We start from the raw sequence: 23947 nt of genomic DNA, 5'->3' as shown, positions 1-23947 counted from the left end.
AGGGAGCCTCCTCTCTCTGTACCGTACAGCCACAGCCTTCAGGAGAGAAGGACTTTCTCAGTCCCACCCGCCTCCCTCCCCACAGCTAGTACGAGCTGCTGATGGTCAGCTTTTCTTGTCCCCACACTTTCCCCGCAATACCTACAAGAGCACTGAAATACATTTTGCAGAATTTCTCCATCTGCTCTGCCCTTCTCTGTAGCTCCGCGACATTGCATGCTCAACTTCCCGGCACAGTAAATGGGAATTAATGCAGAGAAGTCCACAGCTGGCCCTGACCGGCCAGTTCCTGCCCTCCAGTGTTAATCTGCTGCTGTTCTTCCCATTTGCCCTGTGCAACACAGCATTGGAGATGGAGATGCACACTGTAACCCCTGGTTAAGCCATTTCTTGCTTCCCAATTACTCATGTACCCCAATAATGACTTTTTTAAAGCTGTGTTTTGACTCCATTAATTTCCAGAGACACTTAACAGGGGGAGCCTATTCTTCTGGGCTCCTTTAAACACAATCCTGAGATGAATTCATGTTTTAGCACAAGCCAGAGTGCACACAGAAAATTTTCAGCCGTTCAGAGGTACAAAAAGCAGTAATCTTAGCCTGAAACAATTGCACTGAACTGAAGCACTACTCCTCTTTTCTAGATCTACTTTTAAGATCCCTGTCAAAACAGCCTTTCAAACACATTTGATTGGGTTGGGGCTCATCACGCTGTCACCAACTCACTTTTCATTAGGCTGTTGCTCTCTGTTAGCCTAGCCAAGCAGAAGAACTCAAACACATGCACAAATTAAATCGACATCCAAACTCCACCAATATACAAAGCAATTTAAATGATATTCATTAGAGCGATGACAAGTCCTGATGAGGCTTTCAGGAGCGGAGTCCTTCAGCTTCTGCCGACTCGGTTTCATGGTCATTGAGGCGTAACTGCAGTGAGTGTACCTCCAGTTTAGAAAAAAAAAAAAAAAGCCGAGAATATGACTCTGCTTCCCGACACACCTACCTCATTCTGCCTCTCTGTGCACAGGTTTGCATCTGAGCACAGGCTTCAGGCTTTTCTTACAGTTCCTCACAGGCTCTGTATTACGCACACACTTTAGCAAGTCCTCTTCTTTTCCCCAACACCTACAAATATGCCAATTAAAAAGAATTTCATTTTCAAGTAATTTCATTTCACTTGGCTAGAAAGGTCACTAACTCACAACTACGATGGCTATAAACATGTCCCCTGTTTCCTACCACGCAAGAATGAATGTGGTATGTTGAAGCTCAACAAAGAACTATTTTTCATTCTTAAGTTATACTAAAGTTTAAGAGTTACTCTCTTAATTTGTATTTTTGATACTTAAAAAAGAAAAAAAAAAAAGACACTATCTTCTCTACAGGGAGTGGAACAGCACTGACAGGTCTAATACAGTCTTTTCCACTGTGCCAAATCACCTGAAATTCACTTTCCATGCGACCAAAGTCCTTACTTCAGGCATCGAGTGGCAAGGAATCAGAAACTCAGGTACCCATTCGGTTACGAAGTCTACTAGGCCACTTTCAAAGTTTAAGCGTATCAGCAAAGAAAAGTCCATTCTCACCCAAACGTGGTGCAGCGGGTGATGCGAGGGGCACGTAAACCCGTTACCCCAGGTATGGAAGACATCACTATCAGTGTGAAGAGCTCCACCACCCACCCCCTGTCCCCAGCTGGGAAACAGGGCCGTGACTGGCACTGCCATTTTTTACTTGTTTCTGCTCGCTCTATGACAAAACAAACTCAGAATTTTAAAACCAGGATATACAGAAAATATCTTGTTATATTATTACTCAAAATTTTCTTTTTTTTTGGTGTAGCTGCCTTAGGTTGTAATTTTTAATTTTACTTTCTAATCACTCTTACAATGAGAGATAGGCACATTGGTATATAAGTATGATTTGCAGCTGTGTAATTTCATTTCAATACATATGAACTTGGTGAGTGGTTATATATATGAACTTGGTGAGTGGTCCATATCCATCTATCCCAAAAAGTCTATCTGATTTCAACTCTCTTAAAAGATTATTCAACCAGAAGTGCACTTCAAGCTATAAATAAGACGAAGTGAACCAAGCAACAGCTGCTGAGGAAGTTAATGTGTCCCACGTATATGTTGCAATATACTGCTGAAAAACAAACAAACAAAACCCTACCCTAATACATAAGCTGGATACAAAGTATAAAGGAAGATTGGTTTTACATGTTAAAAATTAATTTATGTAACACCACCACTGTCTTTGTGTATGTACTAGATAATGAATACAGCATGAGCTACATGTTAGTAAAACTTAAGTCATCTTTTTCATGCTGAACATTTAGTTAAAATTATTGCCCCAAACCAAGGCCTGAAAACAGATTGTAACAGACATATATAATGATGCGTTAATACATAATTCTGCTCCCTCCTGTAAATGACCCCGATTCTTTCTTCCTTCACTGGCAAAAAATTGACTTCTTATGCAAATAGTCTTCAGTGAGGGCTGTAGTATTGTAGTCTTAAACATATACAAGCTTTTCATTATTATAGGATAATTACTGGAAACTCAACAAAATTCACTGCTACCACACCCCTAACAACAGAGACGCTTTCATATTTCAAGGTGGCAGTGCTGTAATTATCTCGTTCTCTCATTTACCTACAGCAGGTCAACCAAGGTCTGGCAGGCACATCTTGGCACAAAGTCCCAGGAGAAGAGCATTTACTGGGGTTTTTTTGCTGGCAATTGTATATATTTACTAGCAATACCCAAGGGAGTCACACATCTGTACTTCCACTCCTAAAACAGTAACTGTCCAGTCAAGTATTAAGTATTCATCCCTTGCTACAAGGACAATCCAGTGACTTTAAAAGCCAAGTAATCTTGACACACTTTTTTTTTTTTTCCCCCTCCTACTTCGCTCAATAAATACTAGTTTTCTGACCATTCCCTGTATTTCAGCTCTGTGGAGCAGCGTGAGTAACAGACTACTTAGCAAAGCTCCAACATACCCTTGTAACAAAAAGCTAGGCCAACAAAGCAGGCAAAAATAATTGTAATAATTTGATATTTTTCTTGGAAATATATAAGGCTCTCTTATATAGGTGTATTTTAAAATACAAAGTTTATTAATTAAATTTACCTTTATTACCAGTTGTCTCTGTTCCACTTGCACCCCAGTTACTTCATTTTCTGTTGCAGCTGGAATAAGAACTTGCAAAATCAGATGGTTCTTCCCTTCAATACATGTCAGTACTTTTTTAAATCTCAAAGTATAGCCAAATTTTTTGCTGTCATAAAATGCAGAGTCATATCTGTGACTAGCTTTATATAGCAAGATACATAGCCATATTAAAATGCAACAGATAATTCCCATATTGGTAACACTAATCTGGTTTGGTTTGGATAAAAAATCGCACATGGTGTTTACCACAAAAGCAACTGTGTAATTAAAACAATATACTTTCAATTTTAATACAAAAATAAAATATAATGAAGATTCTAGAAAGGTTTCGGTTTCAGAAACAGTTCCTTACACTAGCTTAAAAGTCATATTTCAGTTAATTATGGATTTCTTACTCACTAAAACTTAAAGATACGTTCACTGTTTGGTTTTTTGGTTTTTTTTTTTTGCTAAATGTTGACTCCAGTGAACAGCTCTCTAAGATCTGGCATATTGATTTCTTGTTGTGAAGTGAGCTGTTCAAGCTCCATTTAAGATTTTCATCTTGCATGTAGCCCTGAGCACATCATAGCACCATAAATTAGTTAAATTGCACATTTATCACAAATGTTATTTTAAGATACTGCGTAAATGTGATGGCTGGAAGATATACAGTATGCTGCAACAAGCCACTACTTGGGTGGGGTTAGACCAGGGTCACCTTTATACACCTGTGATTTAAAGCTCTTCCCACTCCATCACAATTTCATTTTTAAACTCTTTCTTGAGGCATTTTGTTTTCTCTCTCACTTGATCTGCATATTTCTAAATAAAATATCAAATGCAAAGCCAAAGCGAGAACTCAGATGCATATTTTAACATCCTGCACCCATACCTTCATGTTTGTCTAATAGGAAAAAAATTATCTTAACATAGCTAGGTTGGTGATTTGGTTAGAACTAATAGTTACCATGCCAATATACGTATCAGTGTATGGATGAAAAGAACATTATTCTAGTTCATTGATTCTCTAAATTCTTTATAATGTGAAATCACATTGGTATGCCAGTCCTGGAGGTTCTGAAATGCAAGCTGAACTTTATTTTAATAAATCTGGGATATGCAGATCCTGACTAACCATTCATTTGCAAAGTTTCGAGCACATTTAAAAAATGTATTAAAAAGTCACTTCTGGTGCACACTAACAGATGTGGTTTCTCCCTGAATTTTTACCTGGTCTGTCGCCTCACTGCACATTCAGACCTAGGGAAGTCGGGCCCAGGAACAGACCTCTACCAGATCACGTGCAGTTGCATCAGAGGTGTTTGGTGTTTGCAATCACTGATCCCCTATCTGTATTTTAACAATAAGCAGAAGGAACACTGCAATAGACTCCGTCGTCTCTTGCTTCTACTCGCTCCCGTAGGCGGGACTATCTGTCCCAGATAACAGTATTCCATACAGAGCTTCTAGCATTACTATTATAAGTCAATGGTGCATCTTAAAAATACATTGATTGACAATATATGTGATAATCTGCCAGTCTCCTTATGTGTGAATTTCGGGTTTGCAACCAAATACTATATTTAAGCTGTTATCATTTTCAAAGGAGGAATTCTCTGCTGTAGAGGTAAAAAGTTTGGCTGCATTCAGACTGAGATCATCTATTTGCAAAAAATGTGGACAGCCACCTGGGAGGCTTCATGAAAGACTTCAGCTAGCCAGGTTGCCTCTCCTAAGTAAGTGAGGGGGACTCCTGGGATGGTATAGTCAACCAGTAAAACGGCATGCTGCGGTTTTATTGCTGGAATTTGAGCTGAGGCCATAAACATTGACACACAAATGACCTTAAAATCAGACACAACTGTGAGCCAAAAGAGGAGGAAAAAAAACCCCCAGAGCCCTAATCATTAATCCCATTCACTAGGTCTGCTTAGCAGCATCCACTACAGAACAAACAGAACACTCAAACACATTTTTGAAGACATGGTACTGGCCTTCACAATTACAGAGAAAGATGGAAACGGTCAGAAAGACAGATGGAAAGACAGACAGAAAGAACCAAAGATTGAATTAGTTTCTTACTGGAAGACAGGGGATTTAAAAAAAAAAAAAAAAGGAAAGGAAATTCTGTACATTGACACTTGGATGCTAGTTATTACTTGAGGCATGATTCTTAAGTGCTGTAATGGTGGTTTTGGTTCCCACGTAACCATCTCCAGACTCCTGAATTCACCTGACTGGCAAAAGACATTATTTACATGCATAGTAATATAGGTGCTTCAGAGATGCAAATTGTTTGCAATGGTTTTGATGGGATGACCTGTCAACACCAGTAAAAGTCTGTCATTATGATATAAATGCTCCCGCTTGTTTGTGTTCGGCATGTGTTTGTTCATCTTCTTTTCCCCTCTCGCTGTCTGCTGTGAAGGCTGTACAACAGCAGGTAGGGCCGTAAAGAGGAATCCCTTCAAAATCGCAAAGTTCGAAGCCATTGGACTCAGGTTCCTAACCCTGTCATTTGAAATGCTGGGTAGATGGAAAAGAGAGCCTCTAAGCTGTGAAATACCCACCGGTGCCACTTGCAGACTCTGCTCAATATACTCAGGGGGAACGCGTGCTAGTAGCGAATACACAGCACAGCAAAACACCTATTTGCTTTGCTACACGTTGCTTATAAACCCCGTCTTCACAGTCACCCTTACCTGATGTTCAAAAAGGAGTTATAATACTCATTTATCTTTGCTGGGGGAAAAAAAATCTGTTAATGCAGCCTTTGAATAAGTGCTACCCTGCTCTTTAAATGCTAAAGTTCACTAAAACTCCAGTGATTTATGTGCAGCTTTTGACTGCCAGCACCTGGCAGATGAAGAAACCTACTCAAGCTTCAGTCATAAACAGATAGCATACAATTTAATTTTAATGTGCTCGTTAGTCGTAGCACATTTCAGACATAATTGTGAACGCAACACAAAATTATAGCAAAAAGACAATTTTAATGCTGCTGTAGAAAAAAAGGTTATATGAAGAGTCATATAATGGTGCTTCATTGTCAACAACAAAACAGGGCACAGAGTGCATTACAGTGTCTGTGCTGTTTACATGCCAATATTTTATACATAGATTCTCATATGGTGTCAGCTGTCAGTTACTTCTGCAAATTAACTGCCAAAAATGGAGACGAACAGAATCACTTAGTGTGCTGGTAACCACGGGTTACCTTTCATATGCCTAAAGATAAAGCTGCAGTATGGAATCTTGGGAGAATAATTAGGCAGAACAAAACAGAAAGTTACCAATTGAAATAAAAAGGCATTCTACAATAGGAAATAACAACCAAGAGTGCTTATAAATAAGTAAAAGAGGTTATATCACAGAATGCCTCATAACTTTTTAAGCAAAGTATTACAGTACAAACATTTTAAAGGCTTTATCAATGTTTAGGAAATACAGTACAAGTTTTTCAAATAGATTTAACCCTTTGAGCACTGAGTTTATTTTGAATTATTTTTTGTCTTTTCTTTTTTTTTTTTTTTTTTTTTTTTTTTTTTTTTACTAATAAATACCTTTAAAAGTCATGTTGTGCAAAACAGTTAGGATGCATGCCAGGAATGCAGTCCGTGGCTTCTGTTTCTTCAGATGGTTAAAAAAAACAAAACCAAAAATAAACAAATGATAGCAACACTAATAAATATGTATAATTTAAACATGAACCTCTATTAATATAGATGTACTGTATAGCAAAACAAAACAAAACATACTTTGCTTTAAGAATAATGTTTCTGAATATTTTATAAATGCTATCTGTGGTATCTTTCATCATATAATTTACAATGTTTGGATGTTAAAAGAAAAACTGTTAGATCTAAAAAATGAAATATACACTATACATAGGTACAGTTTATACCTGGGGCTTATCAGGTACAAAACCCACTGCTGCTAAAAATGCTGAAGAAAAAGAAAATGGCATTAACCACAATCACATTTTCCATAAGAGATTTTGAAATCTATACACTATATACATCTATGTTTCAATGTGAAAATTATATTTTTAAATTTCAAGGTGTGAGACACCTCTGCATAAATGGAGGTTCATATTAGTAATCGGAACTAAGCTGCTAAGGGTTTAAAAAAACCATATCCATACATTTTTACCAAATTAATGCAAAAGTGCTTCAAAGTACTCAGAGGGCTAAAGATTATAGGGTGAGAAATACCAGCACACTTAGGTCACATGAAAAAAGTGCACCAGAATTAGTTATAAATGCTTAATTAAACTGTCTGTTAATGCATGCAGCTTGATGCATCAGAGGGATGCACAGCAACTAAATCCAATTTACACAAAGTTCCAAACACTTACCACTGCATTTTAACCTTCATATTTTACCAGTAACAACAGCTGATTATGCACCTCTATTTAAACACTGTACAGTTATACAAAACAGTTCAGCCCAGAGTGACTGTGGAGTTAAAATAAGAACATGTGCCAAGAACTAAACAGTAGCTTTAAGGCGTCTTTGACAGTTTTCCTCAAAGCAAATTACAGTTATTTTAATCAAAAGCAAATGCTACTGCTTCTCTAACTCTGAAACATACAGAAGATGATCCTCTGGTGACTTTCCATGTGTTTTACTAAGATGAAGTTTAACGGCATGCTTGCTTGCAAAAGTCCTGTTACAAAGTTTGCACTGATAAGAAGTTCCGATATCTTCCTCTGGAGAGGACGTCACCAGCTTTTCAGACGGTGACTTTGCTTGTGCTATCTGATTGTTAATCTGTTCACTGGACAGTTTGGACAAGTCTCTTAACCTGAAACCCAGATGCGATTCAAGATGACTGATATAAGTTGAAGGAGTTCTGATCTGTGAAGCACAGTCATTACAAAAGAACACTGGGTGCCCAGTGTCCAAATTTTTAAGGAACTTAGTTCCCCCCGTCCTTCGGAGCTGGTATTTCACATTGGCTAGCCAGTGGCTAATTGTGGTCATCGAAAGTCCCGTAAACCTGGAAATGTGCATTCTTTCTTGAGGGCTCAAGTCTGACATGATGTATTTCCCCTCTGAAGTCTGCCGTAAACTAGCTGCAAACTGGGCCTGCAATATGAGCAAGTGCTGAGGGTTCCAGTTAGACTGACGTCCCTTCCTTTTCTGAGCTGGTGTACTCTCTTCTGGTTCCTCTATTGTGGTACCATCAATGTCAGATTTCTCAGATATGCTGGAAGGTGTGGAAGATTTTGATGTGTGACTTTCTGTCAGGTTCTTCAGCATATCAGATATATCTGACAAGGCATTCTCGCGTAGCGGCGAGTTTGACATGAATGACACGACTGCAGATGTCTTTGCTGTTGTCACTGTAGATGAAGAAGATGCAGAAGATGTCGATGTGGATGACAAAAGCGCTGAACCCAAAGAGCAGCTTTTGTCACTCTTGCCTTTCGTCAAATCTATGGGTTGGTCATTGTTGACATGATAAAAATAACGGTCTAAGTGGTCTGTTTTTTTGGACTGTAGAGGTGGGGTGGCCACTGCAGCCTTCTCTGCCAAACTGTTGCTCATTTTAAAAAGCATGCTCATTGGATCCAAGGCAGGCAAAGATGGCTTTGCTGCCTTCCCAAGGTGAATATTCATGACAGACTGCAGTGCGCTTAATGGGTTTACAAATGGCTGTTCGGGAGGGTGATCAGTAATGATAGCTGTGCTGCTACTTAAGGAACTTACAATGGACTTAATGGGTTCTTTCCCGTTTTCCACAGGTTCTACAGTTGGACTGTCCTTGCAACCATCTCTCTGAGGAACTGGGCTGTTCTGCTGGCTTTTAAAGCCACCATCATTGGAGGACTCCATCTTAAGCGGTTCGCTGACTTCACTGCTGCACGGAGAAGGCGTCGCACGCTTCATTGGAGAAAGCTTTCCCTCAGGCTCTTTCATTTTCTCCTCCACTTTAGCCACCTTCTCGGTGACTTTCTTTACCAACTCTTCCATGGCGTGAAAGTTTGTTTTTGGCACCGGCGAGGTCTGACTGCTTGGTGGAGACACCAAGGGCTGGTTTTTAGTTGGTGATACTAGTTCATTGCTTCCAAACATAGGTTTTAATGGCGTACTCTTCCCAGATGAACCCAACGATAGCTTCATCATATTAGGCAGCTGATAGGCAGCATGGATGCTGGGGTAGCCACCCCAGCTTGGCGTGCCATTCTGGGCTTTGTTTATAGCTGATGTAACTGTGTTTTCTAAAGACTTCAATATATCTAATCCCCCCTTAGGGCTTTCTTCTAGGTCATTTTCAGTCAAGTAATGGTATTTTGAGGAGATATCATATTTCTCCTCATCCTCACTTGACTTCTCTTTGTCCTTCATTTTCTCATCAGCAATGCCTCTTTCTTTATCTACTTCTTTTTTTATTTCAACATTTAATTTAGGGGAAACACTAGAGGGTGTATTGGAAGGAGATGTAAAAGTGGTGGCAGCTAGTGGCACAGACTGGACTTTCTCATCTACTAAGGACGTTATCGTTGGTGTCGATGGGGCTTCTATAATAGGCTTTCCTTTTTTCATGGCAGAGTTAGTGACTTTAATAAAATGTCCTGTCACCATCATGTGAGCCGTGAGCTCCTGCAGAGTGTCATGCGAACTGCCGCACTCCATGCACTTCAGAATTTGAGATTTCCTTGCCTCAAAGTGCCAGGCATAGCTGGCCCCATTCTGGTGACCGTAGCGATTATTTGGTGTAATGTAAGGATTAGAATTCTTTTGAAGTGCATCGTTGGTATCCGAGATTGTTGCTTTTGGTGTCCCACCTGTGGAGTCTGGAGAACTGGGAAGTTCAAGCTCCAGTGATGGTTTCTTTCTAGTAGCTGGGATAATTTTTGCTGCTACAGGTGTAACAGGTTCCTTCAGAGGCACTTTTTGGTAGTGTTTTGTTTTGATCATATGAACACTCAAATCTTGAAGAGATTCAAATGAATGACCACAGTACATACACTTTAATACTTTCTGGGCATCTTCTTTCCCTTCCATTTCAAGCAAAGAACGTTTACGAGGTTTGGACCATCTTTTGGGGTTATTGTTATCAGTTTCATGGTTGTCATCTCGATAATGTCCTGTTTCATTCATGTGCACTGTTAATTCTACTAAAGTATCATAGGCAGCACTGCAGTCTTTACAGCGGAATTTACTGGCTCCGGTAAATATAGAGCCATAAAGCTTACTGCTTTGTCTGTACAATTGAACTGTGCTAAAAAGACTCGGTTCAGGAAGAATTCTGCTCTGAGAAACTTGCTGCAGTGTTTTAGCCATAGCAGTCTGGTGCCAGTCAAAGCTGCCACTTCCACAACTGCTACTGCTGCTGCTACTGCTGCTGCTGCTACCATTGTTTTTTTCCGAAATCGGCTGGTGAAGGTTCAAATTGAGATTGGACCAGTAGGAATTGGAGAGGAAGTTATTATATACGGCTTTCATTTGTTCTAAACTATCAGATACAGTAGAGTCTTCCAGCGGTATCGAAACCTCCTTGCTTTCTTCCTCATTTTTAATAGAGCTGCTCTCAAAGTCTGCCATGCGGTCACTTGTCTCACTGATATGTGACTCACTGTCCATTTCATGGCTGGAAAATTCAGCTGCTGGAGAGTTTTGGTAGCTTTGGCAGTTCTTACTGAAGTCTTTTTCTGGACATGCATATTTTGCCGAAGGCTCCCCATCAACTGCATTTTCATCAGGTTCCACATCTTCTTCCACCAGTGCTGCTGCTTTTAGTTCATCTGAAACATAGGCTATTGTGAAGAGAAGAAAATATAAGTTAGTTTCCTCTGAGCACACTTCTGGTTAAGTGTTTTAGCCAAAGAAGTGTACTTATTTGTAAAATTAAACAGTTAAAATTTAGTGTTTCTTCAGAGCAAGAAAAAAATCTGCTCTTCAAACATAATTTGCCACCTTATTCTTCTCAAGGGGCAACAGCTTGAAATTAAAACTAAATTTGAAATTAATGAAGCACATTCTGGAGGTGGCATTCATTTCTAAAGTAATAAATTACTTGTATCAACCTCAGAGACAGCAGTTCCTGTCTGTCAATTAATATGTCTTATGCTTCTCCTACCCCTAATGCATTTCTTAACAGACAGATTCACAATTTAAATTAAGCACGCATTTTTTGCTCATTACAGTTTTGAGACTCAATCTTTAATAAATATAGAGTACAAACATCAAAAATTTCTACAAAGTAAAAAAATCCCCAGTTACAATAGTAAAAAAAGAGGTGGGCTTTTTTTTTAATTATCATTATTAACAGTATCGTATTTTAGAGGAGGAGATAGTAAAAGCAGGTGATGCAACCTTTTCAAAAAACTCACTAAGAGCAATTTGAGGATATTCATTGTGGGTGTAACAAATGACCCGTTCACATTTAAACATACCTTTCCCAACAAAAAAGCCCATGCAGAATTATGTCAGGAGCTAGTTCAGGAAAATTGGTATGCTGTACTCATTCTTGCTGTATAAATATATACAAGACCTTCCAGTGGACCTTACAAATGTCAAAGTGTTTGCTCTTTAGACTACTTTGTCAATATTTACTCAGCATAAGCTACACGGACACCCAACAGGGATCCTGTCTTTTTTCCCCCCTCAAGTAACGCAACTGGTGATGTAAGTCTGAGATACTCTCCTTGAATAGCATAGTTGGGGACTGACAGTAAACATATTTTTTTTTCCATGGTGCTTCCGTGCACATATTCTACATATATTGAGTCTGCCTAAGCTTTTCCTTCAGGCAAGAGAACTACGGAAACATTAAGAGAAGGATCATTAACTGGTCAAAATTATCTATTTCTATATAATGCATTAATTTACAGCTAAGCAAGAAAGCAAAAATAGAACGCGACTGTTCTGTATTACGTGGAACTTAAATTTTACTTGCAATCTCTCACAGATACAACTATAAACTTGAAAAAAAATGCATTTCCAGTAGATTACGGTTGAAGACTCTTGACTTTTGACCTTCTCTGCAACACATATGGAATGTGTGGGCATCTATATCTTAAACACGTTGAATAATCTAGAGCTCATTTATTCAGGCAATAGTGCAGAGAAGATACCAGTTTACACCCCAGAAAGACCTACTTTAACCAATAGAGTGAAAAATGTAGAACAGTATAGTAGGTATCACATATACAGTATTGAACCTTGCAAACTTCTTTCAGGGAAAATATGTTCAAATGTTATCAGAAAACCACAAGAGACAAAACAACCGTTAAAGTAACAATGAAATCAGGCTTTTAGTTTCACATGGAGTATTTCTTCATTCAGTTAGGTAACACAAAATATTCACTACTGTTCTTTCACATGGATGAATGGCAGTGAATCTTCCTCCAAGCATGTAAAGTTATAACCTGATCTTCAGAATACAAGTTAAACCTTTGAAAGCACAAACATATCACATAAGAGCAACACATAATAGTGATTACATATTTCAGCTCAGATAATTTCAAGGCAGAAAATTCACACAGCAATGGTCCTATTTTTAACCCTCAGGAGAATGTGGTTTGAAAGAAAGATGTTAAAAACTTTATTATAAGATGTTTCAAAGATGCTGATACAAAGATCAGACTTTAACAATAAGTACATGCAATGAAACAGGGCTGTGCTGTTTTGCTCTATTTTATGCTTTTTCAAAATACTTCAAAAATATAATTATTTTATGCATACTACAGTCATGTCGGCAATTTGTAGTAAGGCTCAGCACCTACCCTGCAAACACTTGCAACAAAACCTCTACAAAGAATAGTTGCATGCAATTTCTTTCATGAAATTTCATTCAATCCCTTCATTTCCCTATGGATCATACAGATCGTTTTTCATCTTAATTACTATTTCCATCATGTTTCTAAACTCTACCAAAAACTTTAGCAAAGGAGACTAAAGCAGTTCCAATTACTCTCTAAAGCCGAAAAATTTTAACTACTGATAGTGGGTAAACAACTGGCTATCACCTACGTCTCTCTCAACCATACCATATCCTAGTGATATGAATAAGGATGGAAGGAAGGCACAACAGCATGAAACCTCTGACCTGGAAGTAAATGTACCCTTGTTCTTTTCCTCCTTGTGAAAAGAGTTTTTCTTTCATAACTCCCATTCCCTTGCATCTGTTGCCAAACTGAAGATTAAGTCCCTTTTTAGAAAGTATGGAAAATCCAAGGTCATTGTCACCCTGCCTGCATTATAAAGATCTCATTCACACCTGTGAGCTGAGATGGCACACCAAAGCACTCTGTAACTGCACCTGTCTTTTGCTCTTTATGTCCAGAGTGCTAGTGCAAGCATGTACCACCCATTCCCACCAACACATCGCATACCAGAGCCCTGGGCTCCATCCCCGCACGACAGAGAAAGTCCTCCTGGGGACCGATGCTCACCAACACAAACAGGGGTCACAGAATCAAGTCCCTAATTAGTGTGTTTTCCTTTACATTTTTATTCTCTTACTGCTGACATCTTAAGAATTTTGTTTGGACTGAAACACTTGCATTGTCACATTCACAGGTTTTTTAGAGAGTGACTTTTACATTAGGGAAAACCTCCAGCACGCAGCTCATCTAAATGTAAATCTATTTACCTTTCATGCTTTCTTTGCCCTTTTCACCAACTATCAAGCATATTTGCGTGTTAACCAGGAGCTGCCTCCTCTATGGCTGTTCTCCTTCCTAAGCTCAAGTTGCAAAGCCAACTTGTGACATCAGTCTTTTATCCAGAAATGTAGGAAATGAAAGGACAGTATGGAATTTAACCCAGCAACTGCAACTTCAATAAACTGACAGTTTGAACAACCCCTTCTGCTCTTTCCCCTGCACAAAGGAGAGGAGGGATGAAAGGTGACAACACCCCCAACTTCTTCAACCAAGTACTTATGCAAGAGATAAGGATGCTCTAGCAAATAGCCTAAGACTTACAACACCTTCCTAAACTGGAGTTTATGCCAGCAGCTTCTAATTCCTTATCCCAAGGGCCCATAACCTAATCATTTGCCTTCAGGGCAATGTAAGGCAACCCAACAAGTCCTGGACCAACCTGCGATGGCAGACTTGGGGCATACTCAAAGGTTTTGCAATACGACTACTGGTAGCTTTACAGTGACTGACATGTTTCGTCCCAGAAAACCCAACTGAATTGTTACCAGCATGCGGGACAGAAGAGGAAAGAGGATTAAAGCCAGCCTTCAGTCCCATGCTAGCAGGGAGTATGGGATTCCGTGCAGGTACTCATGGAAAGGAGCCCTCTGCAACCAAGGGAATCTCTGATCCATCCCTGCCCCACCAGATCTTGCTCAGGGGAGTGAGACGATCTATATTCTGTCTGAGTACAGGTGAAGGCAACAGCTTTGCTGCAACAGAAAGAAGGACGAGGAGGTCCACAGCAGAGAAATTTGTTTGGTTAAGTACCTGCAGGAAGATCAAAGAGACTATGAAAGCAGAGAATAAAACCAGGAGGAGATGGTATAAAATCTTTTCACTGAGACCCATTGCCTGGTGGAGATAATGTCTTTAAGAGGCACTGTCTCCTGCCCATCGTTACTCAGCTGTTACCTTCTTATTAAAAAAAAAAAAAAGACTCTTGGTTTGATGTTTTTCAAGTGTAGAATAAATGTTTGAAACAGCAGGGCACCTGTAAAACTGTTCTACAATATCTCAACAGCAAAGTCTGAGGGGAAAAAAAACCCCAACTTTAAAGGCAATTCTAACGACAGAAAAGTTAATAAGAATGGAAATGAAAGAAATTAGGTGGTCCCAAGATTTTGTTTTTCCAGAGTAAAAGAAGAAAAAAAAAATACAATTCTCAAAAAAGTTTTTAGTTTACATCTTACAGGGCACCATAACTCCCAGGAAATTGCCTGCCTGAGCAATGGTGTCAGTGTGGCGTAACATTTGACAAAAAAATGGGAAGCGGTTCCCTGGTGTGGCCCTCAGTTTCTAGAGAAGATGAGGATATCAAAGGGGTTCAGAAACCTACTGCAGGTGCTGCCAGAGAGAAGTCGAGAACAGGCAGTTCCCTCATTAATATCTGTTATAATTATTAACTAAACTGGCTAGGTAATAATGAAATTAACGCATTTGATACTAATACATAACAGTGAGCTGTGGTATAACGCAATTTATTTCCACACAAGAGGGAATTTCCTTCATAACTGAGCTACGGATCATTTCTTTGCCAGTGGAAATACACTGTGATCCATCACTGCCCAAAATGATCTACATATTATATACACACTAATAAACTCATATACCTGGCTCCACGCAGATGTCAGAGATCTACTACACAAGAGCTGAGAAATATCACCAGTCCACCAAGTTTCTGCCAGTAGAGGGAAGTCCCTTTGCAGCCAGAACAGCCGTTACCCCAGTGATGTCCTGGAGAGGGAAGTCCCTTTGCAGCCAGAACAGCTGTTACCCCAGTGATGTCCTGGTCCAAACAGCCACGTCCTGAGATGCCCACCAGCACAACTACCAGCTCGCACCCCAACTGCCAGAGGAACTCCAGCAACAAGAGAAAAAACATCGCATGGGTTTCATCCCTTCCATGGCAACATCCACCCAGTAACACGGACACACACCTACTTGAGTTTGTTTGGAAATACAAAACCATAGCATTAAAGGCATATTCTGCTATTCTCCAATATTCTTCCCTTATTTCCTGAAAAATGCATCTGAGATGATGTATTTTAGCTTGGATCTATCCAAATATTTCATTTTGATACTTCTGAAATGTCTTATTTTAATTATGATTTTTCACAAAGACTTTTTCATTTATTTTAATTAGCTTACTGGGGCATATTTAAACGAGTATATAAGCTCTTTGCTTGAAAAAGTACCAAAACATTCAAATGTTCTCCCATGAAAAAATGCTTAACTACAGAAGTTCATCAAAGCCAGTCAGTTTCTTGGAAATATTTTGGCTTTAACCAAATAGCTTTTTATTTTAAAAAAATTACAACCAGCTTTATTATTTATTTATGCATGGTTTGAAATCATCGTGTAATACTAAGGGCCATTTCTCAAACCATCTGATTTTGAGTGCACCTTGGAAAAAAACTTCTCAACGCTTAAAAAATCCAAGCCTGTATACTTTTTACACTTGAAAAGAAGAGAGCAGCAGAAAGGGATTGGGAGCAGGAACGCTCCCAATGCTTACAGAATGAATATATTCCCAATCAAAAAGAAAAAGGGAAAAAGCATCAGAACAGATCATAAAGTGGAGCAGCGAGTAGGACCCAGCCAGCAAAACCCTCCCTTGCAGCCTGCCCCCCGCTGCGCCCCCCACCAAAGCACAGTGCTGCGAGGGCTGGTCCTGCCACAGCCAGGGCTGCGGGCGGCGCACAGCCTCTTCCTAAACACCGTTCCCATTCTGTTTTAAAGCAGACACCAGCCATCTACAAAATAAACAGAATACACATTCTTTAAAATTCAAGTACTCGATGAAAAATCCCAGTTTCCGTCGGACCATTCGGAAATAAGAGGGGGCTCAGTCTGGACACAAGTCCAGAGAAAGCCAGCTGACACTTTGACTGTGCCAAAGAACCTTGCTCACAAAATTAATGAACAGAGGCAAGAGAAAACCAGCTTGGTGGAAGGAGTCAATCAAAGCCCTAACGCAAATGAAGGCATATAAAAGAGTTATATTAGTCTGTTAGAAAACTCCCACTCCACAGGCCTTCCACTTACAGGAAGAAAGGCAAACATTTCACCCACAACATGAGCTATTTCTATACCAAGAGTGACTGATAATTCCCATGTACTGAAATTGTATTTGAGACTTCCCTCCTTGACAGAGATGTTAGCATATTCCTCATTAGGCGACAGCAATGGGAGGTAGGAGTGGCTGCCCTGTTTACAAGAGTGGCAAATGACAACACTGTCTCTAAACGGGCATGGCAATACTGATTACCCAGCACCTTGACAGGGACATTATTCCTGTTAGAAAGGTCAAAGGTTCTGTTTCATAGAGGCAGGGCTGTCTATTATGGGAGAGAAATGTTACTTCCAAGTGGAGAGGTCAGCACTTCTCTCGCACATCGGCTGAAGTCGCTGGTACCTCACACCGGAGTACGATCCTACTGCAAGACTGATTATTCTGCCCACTGGCAAGGTCAAGAATATTAATTTTGAACATGTTAATTTGATGTGATGTGCATGGTTAATGCTTGTTTAGCTGGATTTTTTGCATGTTGATAAATCTGCAGCCTTTTCATGCCAGTAAGAGTCTCGTATTGAGTTACTGGGAATCAGTGTGGATGGATGTGACACAGCATGCCAATCTAACGGGTGGCTGTCATTAGGCACTAGAAACTTTTGAAGTGTACTTGTGTTTGTTCCTTCATGAAAATACTGCAGCTGTGTGCCACAGAGAGCTCAGAAATAGGCCAGAGGAAGCTAGCCAGCTGCTCTAATCCAGCATCAGTGGCATTACATTCGGAGCAACTTCAGAGAGCTCAAATCAACCATAAGTGTTAAGAGTTGAGAATTACATGAACAAGAATACACAGTGAGGAGACGATAAGGAATGAGTTTACGTGTCATTAAAGTGTGGGCCATCTAAGAGCAGAACAAAACAAGTCTACAGCAGGCACCTTTTCCTCATGGCACTCTATTCCAAACTCCCTGGGGTTTTGTGTAGGTTAAAGGAGGGTTCAGGATTCATGTCTCCTATTCGTTTTAGACTCTACACTGCCATGTGAAACTTACGATACAGGCCAACTACAAATGAAGAGAGAAAACATTCAAATGTTGCTACTAGTTCTGCTAAAGGGAGGCATTCATTTTTCTGAAACCAAATACTGTTCAGACATTTGTTAAATGAGGGATTCCCATGCAAACCTCGTATTTATGTACTATCTCCATTAAATACACACCTGAAAAAACAGGATGCCATAACATTAAATGATGGCTTAGAAACAACTTAGCACTATTGGACAGCATCACTCTACTGAGGTGTTCAAAAGATTCAATGAGTGTTTATTCTTCACAGCAGCCCTGTAGAAGAAACATTCTTACCCAGAATTTATAGCTGCAAATCTGGAAATCCAAATAAGTTAAGAATTATTTGCCTAGTGCCAGACAAGAAGACAAGGAGCCTGTAACTCCTGTAGGCTTTTTATAAATAAATAAATAAATAGAATTCAGCTATTTACACAAACCTAAGAAGATGGCTTAAGTTTGTGTTTCTCTTCCTATGCTTCTCCAGTGTGTTTATGTGAGTACAATACATGTGTATAATTGAAAATAACTGCCAGTTTACAGCTTGAACAATTAATAATTAATAACGAAAAAATAGCCAGTGAAATACCTACAGGTGCATGTACTGTGCACAACCCAGAGCCTGTGGTTACAATTCTCCTCTCCAAGCCAAGCTGCTAGGACCCAATAAATGCTGAATCTGCAGAACACCAGCAAACTTCTTTTCACAATGGGGAAAATAGGAAAGGTTTCTGAAATAAGAAGCAGCATTGTCACAACTCCCCTCCAAAGAACCTTCTGCTCCCAACACAGAGCAGGGCTCCATGTATGCTGCAAACGCCTGCTCTACCACCGCTCTGGAGATGCAACGTGATGTATCATGCTTCTCTCCTCCAAGGCTGCGATCTGCCTTTGTTTCTGCCCAGTGCCTAAACTCCCTGAATTCTACCAGCTGAGCAGAGATTTTCTAAAATCTGATCAAAGCATCCACCCATGAAACATAACACCACTTTTTTTGTGATCTGGAGAAGAGCACACGATCCCATCACACTGCAGTGTGCTCCTCTATGGGAAGGGGTGTGCAAGGATCGTTCTGAGATCTGTCTCTAAGAGTTCATCTGCCACCTTCTACAAGTTTTTGACAAGAAGAGATCTGAAGATTAAAAACTTTAATTGGGACCCAAGGTCCAAGTTGCTCCCATGTACAATGAACAAAACCATATAGATTTTTAAAGAGGCTTCCTCATGTAAAACTTGCCTTCAGATGTTGTTTTTGTACAGTCAGAAGTGAACAACATGCTTATGAGAAATTTCACAGGAGTAACAGTTCTGAGACCATGCCTGGTCAGGAAAACCAAATTTTTATGGGTTTTGTCCAACATTTGCAGTCACACATACACAACAAAACTGACTCCCGAAAGTACCACAGCTGCAGAGATGCTGGGTAACAGCTCACGTCCCGTGGTCTGTGCCCACAGCTGACTGCCAGCAGCAATGCAGGGTCACAGCACTGGAGTGGGAGGGTATCTCCTTCCCCCTTTGCACTCTTTTAACAGTCCCTATGAGCATAATCCTGGAATTTCTGGCTGATCCTGCTGAAAAAGGAGGAGAAACCCCCCCGACTTGGACTTCCCTGTCACCACATAAACAACCTTTCACAAGCACCATCAGGACTAGATGAAGTAGGCAAATGAGTAACCGGGACCGTGCGCACCCATTGGGAATTCTCAGCTGCTGCTTGGTTTGAGTCAGGTCCGGGTCTTGGTGTTCCCGTTTCATCAACACTCATGTAGTACCTTCCTCTTCCTTCCCTCCCCACCCCTCCACGTTTCTGGGGAAAGGATGCACCTCCTCCAAGTACACCAGGGTTACCAATGAACATCATTCAAAGGAGCACGAAGCTCTCCACTACCAGCCGGCAGGCTAAGGGTCAGCGGACCAGCCACACAGGGGAAACGCCACCACGGATTTAACAGCCAGGCACAAACTTTTGAAGCAAACAGTTCACAAGCAGCCCCACAGTCTGAAAACTTCCACATAAACTTAACAAATACAATTAGTATGTGCATTAGTAACAGGAAAAAATGACCTACATTTGCTTTATAAATTATTCATCAGGAATAAATGTGATCCACTCTAAGTAAGACAAAAGTGGTTTTCTGTTGGTTTCCAAGACAGTAGCTTGGTGTGAAGTACTACAGACTTGTTAGAGTTTCCCACTCCATGCAAGCACATACTACAGCAGGAAATAAATGTTCATAAGCAGAAAAAACAGCTTCACGTTATGCTTTGACTCTAAGTTTGATTTGGGGGGTAAATTGTTTTTTGGCCTCTAGAATTTTTCTAAGCACAGAATTACCATTTCCTCAAATGGACACAAATATTTACCAGAATCCTCAAAGAATAAAAATATTTGTTGTTGCTGGGTTTTGTGTGGGGTTTTTTTCCAAATAAAAGTCACTGTCAACATCCTGGTAAGACAAAGCCAAACTCTCTGTATGCACTGGTACTAAAACACCCAGTGACACAATCTCTGCTTGATATCAGCATTTGGGTGGCATCTTTTAATCACTGAAAAGCACACAGGGCATTCAACAAACTAATACAAGATTCACAGCCAACTCCAGGATAAGCAGGCATGAGCATAAAAGTTCTCAATATGGCTCTAATAGCTCTTAATTATTATAATCCTTCACTGAGCAAACAGATGTTGTGAGGGAACTTTAGTTTCTTCAGATGCAGTAATCAACCCATTCTGCTTCTGCCCTGCCTCTTTTCAGTAAACGCTTTGTATAGTGGCGTGGAAATAGCAAATGTAGTGACAAAATGACCATTTAATTGTCACAGAAATCTGTTTCTGAACAAAACTGATGTTGTCATTTCTCTTTATCCACATTTCTCAGAGTTTTCTGATTATGGTTTAGCATTTTTTTACACTAAGGGGAAAAAAAAAAATCTAACATCTTACTTTCTGTAATATTCCCAGATCTTTGGTTGCTCCTAATCTGTCCGCATCTTACAAGGATAACAGTAACCAAAACACTGACTTTGGGTTTAACTATACCAATACCAAACACATCTCTCGAGCTGCTGCCTTCGTTGTCAAGTTTTTCAAAATCAAGTTTTCACCTAAAATGCTTTAATGTATTACAGTGAGTCATTCTATTTGGAGATTTATTTATAAATGATCATGACTACATAAGACATTCAAAATGCACCAAGAGACCTTCAACCTGATCCTCCATCTTTCTTGCAAACTTGAAATTCCTATTGAAGCCCTTTATACAGTAGTTTCAATAGCTATTTGGGTTGCAGTGCCTCCTTACAATAAACGCCATACAACTGTATGAATGGTATAGTAGAAATCCAAACGATTTCACTCACAATTTCAGCTACTGTGAACTTGTAATGAAGTTTCTCCATGAAGAAAAGAAGTTCACTGTGGGCCAACAAAGCTTTGTCTCCTTTCACAGTTTTTATTCAGCCCTCATTAAAGAAAAAACAACTATTGACTGCAATATGAATCTTAGGACTTGGAGAAAGCAGAGATTCTAAGGATTACCTCTACGAGATGGCCTCAGCTTGTTTTGTATGTATAGCAAAAAGAAGCATTGAATATTCATTTCACTCATTTGCTAACTATACTAATATACGCTTTTGTAAATGAGTCTCTATCTAGCACCAGCTATTGAACTGAAGGGGATTTGAATAGGTGGGGTTTGCTGTAATACCACACTAAGATAATGTGCTGGAAAACAAATGGTTCACTGATTCCTGAATAGAAAATTTGCTGGAAAACCCTGAGAACTAGAAGATGAGGGGGAGAGGATTAAAATGTCGCTTCAGAGCCACCAACCAAACTCTTGTCATTTTAAAAAGATGTTCCTGTGGCACAATATGAATAGTTCATAGCCACAATTGTGAACATTCAATGTCATATAAGAAAAGACACTTGTCAAGAGCCTTTCCCTTACAAGCACCCTCATCATGACCTGTGCTAATGAAGTTAATTGAATTTAAGATCAATAATGGTTAATTATTGCAATTTGACATTCTGAGATAAATGGCTTTAAGACAGAGAAATGTGTGTGTATGTGAATTCTCTCCAAAGAAGGTGAACACATTACAGCCTAAGAGGGATCACACAGTCCTTCCATTGATCCTGGTACAATCTGATCGACCTAATCCTCTGATGAATGTGGGCTTTTCACAGCTACAAGTAAATGTTCTACAAGACTACTCTAACCCTTGTCACTGACCAAATCTATATGAGCTGTACACTAGAAATCTATTGAGATAGATTAAAGAACTGCTGTAGAAACAAGAGATGCTTCAATAAAGATGAAGGTTTATTATATTGACTATTAACGTTACATGCAGCATGTAATTATGAATGCTTATGGATCATAAGAGCTTAATTTTGTTCAGAATAGATGTAAATGGTCATACCTGAACAACAGCATTAAATTAAAAAAATAAAAATTTAAAAAATCCAACCACCAGGTTGAATTTGATGACTTATATGCAAATGTTCAATAAGAAAGTGATTTTAAAATCATCCTTGATATGTGCAAGAAGATGATCACAGACAGGTATTTATTTAATAAAGTCACTCATCAACCCACTTCATTTAGGGTTTTTTTAAGTTTACTTTCACAATAGTTCCTCAACAGGAAGACATTTTTTCAAACATGTTAGTAATGATATTCTTACATGCATACTGAACAAGTTAAATGACCACTTACAAGATTTATAATGACAAAGTAAATGTCAAGGAAAAAGTATTACTGATTGCAGAGCACTGACAATAAAAAGCTGCTGAAGAGTTCTGTCAAAATGTAAGATTATGCAAAAACACTATTGAGAACACTGCTAATCATCTGCTCTTGTCAATTACTTGAAGGGTATCTGACAGCATATTTACATTAAACACATTTCAGTAGCAAAATCCTTAATGCTGTATCAGAATATTTTCATTATCATTAGAAATCCTTTAAGAAGTCCTTTTGCAGCAGAGCATTATAGCAGCAATGATGTAACATCTATCTCTGTATCACGTAGGGGTATCTATTTCATGCTATTATAGCAACGTAACGTTTGAAATAATATAACCAAAGACTAAATATACATGTAAGATGGCAGGCTCCATGTTCCTGTACCCAGCGTAGGTATTTTTAAGTAACAGCTTTGTCGGGCTCTCAAACGAAGCACAAACGGATGATCTGTCTTTGTCTGGCCATTCCTTTAGCCTTTTACTCCTCGTGTGGCTGTATTTTATTATGGCAAAAGACATTATCGAGCAGACATTTTTTCTAAATCTTTGATTGTAAGTTGCAATTCAGCTGCTTTATGAGGAGTCACATTAACTACCAATACCTTTCACCCACGGTAGAAACTTATTTTAGTTATGTCTATCTTATACTTTATGGAACCCTTCCTCCAAAATAGAGAAATAAATGAAATGTAATGAAAATGAAATGTTGATCCTTTCCATGCTTCAGCAGGCATTACTAAAAAAAGCATACATAACCCTGTTGGATGTGTAAAACAGTAAGCGTGCATAAAAATGGACAGAGTGTAAGCGTGAGCTGCCTTTCGGGAGGAATTCATTGTGACTTAGAGGAAAAAGAAGGAAAATAAGCCCCGGTTATGACTTGCAGACCGATTTATGGTCCTTCCACCACTTTTGTTGCAGACAGCATATTTAAACTCAGTTTTACCTGTTTGTAAAAGGGGAAGAGAGTCCTCATGCTCTCAGCGCTTCTGACGCACTACCGTTTCCCAGATAAAAAGCCCACTTACTAAAACCAGCCTGGCAGAAAACACAGACCATATCTCAGAATCTGGATCAGATTCAGCCCTGATTCACACCATACAGGTAAGCGGCACTGCCGGTCATTCAGTTCTTAAGTCAAAGACAAGGGTGAGTTTTGCATTAACAAAACACAAATGTGCAATCAGTTCAGCGTATCGGGTATGTTGCACATATACCCAGTCCTATACATACCCGCACACCTACTGTGCCAGAAAGCTGGGAAGGCAGCAGCCAGGCCTGCCACC

The 23947-nt window shown here is 39.5% G+C and overlaps 1 protein-coding gene across 1 annotated transcript in view; it reads right to left on the bottom strand.

Annotated features, from left to right (window-relative positions):
* Window positions 1-6144: 6144 nt before the first annotated feature.
* Window positions 6145-23947, bottom strand: part of TSHZ3 (teashirt zinc finger homeobox 3) — a 65964-nt gene continuing 48161 nt past the window's right edge. Inside the window, exon 3 of the mRNA XM_056360953.1 lies at window positions 6145-10936. Within this exon, the coding sequence (XP_056216928.1) occupies window positions 7737-10936 (3200 nt within the window). The 3' untranslated portion in view covers window positions 6145-7736. The remainder of the gene's footprint in view (window positions 10937-23947) is intronic.

This window comes from Falco biarmicus, chromosome 15 (assembly GCF_023638135.1).
Source record: "Falco biarmicus isolate bFalBia1 chromosome 15, bFalBia1.pri, whole genome shotgun sequence".
NCBI lineage: Eukaryota > Metazoa > Chordata > Aves > Falconiformes > Falconidae > Falco > Falco biarmicus.
This window is presented reverse-complemented; position numbering and strand designations above follow the sequence as displayed.